At 40.9% G+C, this 6,119-nt stretch overlaps 1 protein-coding gene across 1 annotated transcript; it reads right to left on the reverse strand.

Moving 5' to 3' along the window:
• Positions 1 to 342: 342 nt before the first annotated feature.
• LOC142235313 (uncharacterized) lies at positions 343 to 5,562 on the reverse strand. The gene has a single exon (XM_075306571.1). The coding sequence runs from the start codon at positions 5,560 to 5,562 to the stop codon at positions 343 to 345; it is 5,220 nt and encodes a 1,739-aa protein (XP_075162686.1).
• Positions 5,563 to 6,119: the final 557 nt, after the last annotated feature.

Below are 6,119 nucleotides of genomic sequence, written 5' to 3' on the forward strand. Positions count from 1 at the left end.
CTAACCGTTTAGCCAACCTTCCCCTGGACGAACATGGTCCAGGCTTATGAAGTAGGGTATGGTGCATATCCCCACATTTCTTACATCGCCCTTGACTCTTACAAATGCGCCAAGTGTGATCATGGGCCAAACATCCAGCGCAGTGTCTGTACAACGAAACAGTGTGCATTCTTTCAGAATAGTCCATGCTTAAGAATTTGCGGCAAAAACGTAGAGGGTGATCTTTTAAGCAAACCCGGCACACCATTCTAGGCTTTCCAACACGATTCTCGGGTCTGTAATTTTTTGCTTTAACCATGATTCTGAAGAAATAAAAAAATTAACATAAAAGAATATTCATTGTTAGTTTGTTGGCAAAACCACTAGTTTAACAATAGGCCGGACAATAGGACCCCGTTCAGTCCGGATCTCTGCAACTCTAACCTGCTGATCCTCCCCAGGCAAAACTTTGATAATTCTACCCAACCTCCAAGCGTTTGGTGGTAAGTTGTCTTCTTTAATAATAACCATATCATTAACTTTCAAGTTCTCTTCTTGAGTCTGCCATTTATATCGTCTCATCATTTCCTTTAAATACTCCTCTTTCCATCGGATGCATAATCTTTGGTTGAGGGCCTTTACTCTCTGCCAACGGTTTATTATGGAAACTGGTTCTTCGCCGATAACTGGCTCAGGTGGAAATAATATAGGGCCACCCACTAAAAAATGACCGGGTGTCAAGGCATCCAGACATGAGGCATCGTCTGACAAGGGACAGAGAGGTCTTGAGTTCAGACACGATTCTATGCGTGCCAAAAGCGTGGAAAATTCTTCGAATGTGTACTTTAAATTCGAAGCAATTCTCTTAAAATGATGCTTAAAGGACTTGACTCCGGCTTCCCAAAGCCCTCCCATATGCGGGGCGCCCGCAGGATTAAAATGCCAATTAAGCCCATAATGGCTATGAGTGCGAGTAATCTCAGAGGCTGTGTTCCGCAGAAAAGTACGACATTCTAATCTAAGTGCTTTGGAGGCCCCAACAAAGTTTGTACCGTTGTCGGAAAACATATCCTTAGGGCATCCCCTACGAGCGATAAACCTTGCAAACGCAGCCATGAAAGTAACGGTCGACAGATCACTCACAGCTTCCAAATGAATCGCTCGCGTTGCAAAACATATGAAAAGACAGACATAACCTTTAGTAATCAAACAAGCCCTCCCCGTATAATTTTTTATGTCATACGGTCCAGCAAAATCTACTCCTGTCCGTGTGAAAGGTCTGTCAAGTATTGTCCTTGATAGCGGCAAAGGCGCCATAATCTGGCTACGTGACTCCTTCGCAAAAATCGTGCATATCCTGCAACGGCCAATCACTGCCTTTATTAAACTTCTCACCCGAGGAATCCAAAACTCCGATCTTATCACCTTCATCATTAATTGGTTTCCTCCATGCAGCGTAACTGCGTGAACAAAACCCACTAAGAGCCTCGAGAATCTGCAATTATTCGGTAAAACTAAAGGATGTCTCTCACTAAAGCGTAAATGCCTAGCATTTTCTAACCGTCCACCTACTCTTAGCAATCCATTCCCGTCAATAAAAGGACTTAAACTAAGTAATGGACTATTTCTGGAAACAGTTTCACCCTTCGATAACATATAATATTCCTTTGGGTAATATGCCTTTTGCGAAATAACAACTAACCGTTCTTTAACGCCTTGTAATTCCGTGGAAGAAATTCGTACTTCTGCGTGTGCCTTTTTTCTCCCCTTTGTCGCATTAATAAACCGGTAAACATATGCCATAATACGTAGCGCTCTTGAATAGCAAGAAAATCTATCAAGAATATCGTCAAAATCCTTAATATACGCAAAATTGACCTGCACCTTACGACCCTCTTCCTCTGTGTGATAATTCTTCGAAGAACCCCGCCACCACTCGTCATCAGATCGAAGCCAAATCGGCCCATGCCACCATAACACATTCTCATACAATTCTTGTGGCGTGGCCCCTCGGCTAATTATATCGGCTGGGTTGTCTTCGGACCTAACGTGTCTCCAATTCTCCTTTGCTATATTTCTAGTAATTTTGGCGACCCTGTTACCAACAAAAGTCGCCCATGATGATGAAGGCTTCTGAAGCCAAGCAAGAACTATTTCAGAATCACTCCAACAAAACAAACGTGTTTTCTTTTTCTCCAACCGTAAATCCGTCTTAACAGCACTCATCAAGTCAGCCAATAAAACAGCCCCGCACAGCTCTAATCGGGGTAGCGTGATTGTTCTTAAAGGGGCAACTCTGGACTTAGCCAATAGTAAGTGCGTTTGGATACCCCCATCGCGAGATTTTATACGGACATAAACGCAGGCCCCATATGCCTTTTCGGAAGCATCCGCGAATCCATGAACCTCGCAAAAGGAATTTGTCTCAAAACCAATCCATCGTGGTAGTTGTATGTTATTCAGAAAATTATAATTATGAATAAATAGACTCCATTGTTTATGACTGATTTCCGACAAGTTGTCATCCCATCCTGTCTTCTCACTCCAAATTTGTTGCATCAATATTTTGGCTATCACGATGGTTGGACCCAACCACCCAGCCGGATCAAACAAACTCGCTATTATCGATAAGACTTCCCTCTTTGTAAAGGCCGTTTTTATTTCAATGGGTTTCACCGCAAAATAGAAATAGTCCCCTTTAGCGTTCCACCGTACACCTAATGTTTTCGCTTTGCTCTCATCCTCAATCTCAAGAAACTTTTCGTTGAGAAGATGTGCTGCCGGTAAACCGTCCAAAATCTTATCGTCATTCGCTGTCCATTTTCGCATTGAAAATCCAGCAGAGGACAGTGCTCTAATCAATTGATCACGTGCCTTAACTGCCACATCTATCTCATGTGCTCCCGCCAGGGCATCATCAACATACATCATTTCACGTAGTATCCTGGCAGCGTATGGAAGCTCTTTCTCAACATCTGAAGCCAATTGTAATAACGTCCTAATAGCTAAAAATGGCGCGCAGTTCACACCAAATGTGACAGTCTTCAACTCAAATTCTCTCAAGTCTGCATGGGAATTTTCGCGAAAAACAATACGCTGGAAACATGTATCGCCATCTTCAACATATATCTGTCGATACATTTTTTCGATATCTCCATTGAATACGTACCGATAAAATCTCCATCGCGTAATTAGAAGCGTCAAATCATTTTGCAAAACCGGCCCAGGGTATAGGACGTCATTCAGACTAAGACCACTTGAGGACGGGCAAGAGGCATTGAACACTACTCTTACTTTAGTCGAAGTACTTTGGGGTTTAAAAACGGCATGATGAGGTAAGTAAAATGATGTATCCGAATCCGACTGCTGCTTGACCTCAACCATATGACCAAGAAGTGCATATTCACCTAATACCTCATCGTAAATTTTCTTCAATGCCGGTCGTTTAAGTAGCGATGTCTCGTTACGAAAAAATTGACGACATGCCTTCCACTTCGATACTCCTAACACTTGACCATGATTGCTGTATGGCTTAAACGGAAGTGACACAACATAACGGCCGTTCGGTAAGCGTTTAGTTGTCCTAACGTAGTAATCTTCACAATATTCATCTTCTGCTGTGACCCGCGATGCCATTGGAGGTTCCTCCAAATTCCAAAACTTTTCCAACTGCTTATCTAGATTTACACTAGTACAAAAAGAAACGCAGGTGGTGAAAATGGTACTCTGACAATCCCCGCCTTCAACCAATGGCCCTGTCAAAACCCATCCAAATATTGTACTCTGGGCAACGAGAGACCCCAAAACATCCCGACGGACTCCATCCAGAAGAATCTGAGGATAAATGTCTCCTCCTAGAAGAATGTCGACATTGTCACTTTTAGCAAAATATGGGTCGGCAAGATTTAGCCCGTCAATAGCTGTCCTATTTGGAAGATCCACCGTGTAACTCGGGATTTTACCGGTTAAATGTGGTAAAACCAGAGCAGATACCTGCAGTTGGACCGTTCTATCAATAGGTGAACCCAGGGTGAATTTGCACTGCATCTGAGCAGACCCCGAAACCGAGTTGTTTAGTCCTGTTATAAAAGCATTTATCTTGTTGGCTGGCAACCCTATACGATTCCTTAATTTTTCGGATATAATGGTTGCTTGCGAGCCTGAATCAATCAAGGCTCTTGCCGTATAAATAACTCCATTTGCCTCCACATTAACCAAAGCTGTACCTAAAAGCACTTGTCTGCGAGTGGTAACAAAGCAATTTTGAATGTGTTGACCACCCCCTTCGGTATTCTGCCCCATTTCCTGGCTAGTACTTGGCCTATTACTCGAATCCTCGCCCACATGTGAGCTAATCTGGGAATCCGACTGTCTATGCAATAATGTATTATGTTTCGAACCACACTTGGAACAGCTAAGTCGATTCATACATTGGTTGAGCCTATGATTCGGACTAAAACAATTGATACACAAATTACATCTTTTAACAGCTAGAAAGCGGTCCGCCGGGCTCATCTCTAAAAACTTAGAGCACGTCTTCAAGTAGTGATCCTGGCTACAAACGTGACACGTTATTTTGTTAACCTTGCCCGAATATGCCTTAACCTTTCTAGCAAATCTAGGGTTTTGTGCGACATCTTCTACGTTGGTCACACGCGTAAGATCAAAAACAGTCTCAAGGGACTGAAAACGAGCTGTTAGAAAGTCATCCAAATCCGACCACTTTGAAATTTCTGTCTTGTCCTTTACAGAATGTTCCCATAAAGACAAAGTGTCTACTGGTAATTTTGTGGAACACAAAAACACAAAAATTGGGTCCCAGGAACCAATATCAATATTATGCGATCTTAAGGCATTCATGACATTATTAATTTCCCTCTGAAGTCGTTTTATTTCGAGTGCTGCTTCAGATTTCACCGGAGACAGATTGAACAAAATCTTCAACTGACTATTGACAAGAACGCGTTTGTTCTCATACCTATCTCTGAGGTTAGCCCAGGCCGTCTCAAAACCCTCATTTGTTAAGGGTGATTTCTTAACTATTTCTAACGCCTCCCCTTGGGTTGTCTGTCGCAAATAAAACAGTTTCTCAACCGGAGATATAGACATGCAATCAATGTATACGGCCTTAAACATGTCCCTAAAGGACGGCCATGCGATGTAGTCTCCTCGAAAAATCTCAGTTGTGCATGGAGGCAGACGCAAACGTGGCTCCGAAAATCTGTCTTCCCTCAAATGTTGTTGACCCTGACTAGGGCCGAGAACCGTAGATGTGAAAAGAGATTGGTTCGTAAACGTCTGGGATAACGCGCCCATTTGAGCAGCACATGTAATATATGCCTGTCTACATTGCCTAAATAGGTCCGAGGATCCCTTTTCCTCCTCTTCAGAAAGGTCATGATCAAGGGTAAGCTTTTCATAGGCATCTTTAACTTTGGTCCAAAGACCCTTGAACTCCTCCTTGTGTAAATCAATAGTAAACATAGTGTGGCTACCTTCGGACAAGTCATTGTATTCCTTTTCAAAATTTAAAAACATTTCAGCAAATTTATTGAATCTACGTAACTGGGTCCTATTAGCCATTTTCCGTGTGGTAACAATTCAAATTCGTATATATAAATAAAAACGTATTCTTGAACACAGGAAAGGTGATAACAAAATTCGCCCAATAAAATTTAATTGCAATAAAAAGTATATATATATATATATTATATTCAATTGAGAAAATAACTGAATTTGTTTATCTATCTAATGATTTTCTTTTTCTTATATTTTTTTTTAATTGATTGGGGTTTATATAAAAAAAAATCACAAAAGATAAGAATTAACTAAATTTATTTATTTACTTATATATTTATTTATTTTGTTGATTGATATTATTTACGTGATTGGAAATTCAACAAATTCAATGAATGAATTACTTCCGTTATTAAAGCGAAGAAAGGAAAAAAAATAACTGATATGGATAAGTATAGGTGATTTTTGACTTTAATATACACCCATATACAAAAATCTTTGAAAAACAATGAGCCAATTATCACCACGTAAATTCCCACGATACATATGGGCAATAATATTCTATTCGAATATTTAAGCTATGCGAAACCTCTTGATATTACAAGTCTCCTTTCGAATATTAA

The sequence above is a fragment of the Haematobia irritans genome, chromosome 1 (genome assembly GCF_050003625.1).
Source record: "Haematobia irritans isolate KBUSLIRL chromosome 1, ASM5000362v1, whole genome shotgun sequence".
NCBI classification, from domain to species: Eukaryota; Metazoa; Arthropoda; class Insecta; order Diptera; family Muscidae; genus Haematobia; species Haematobia irritans.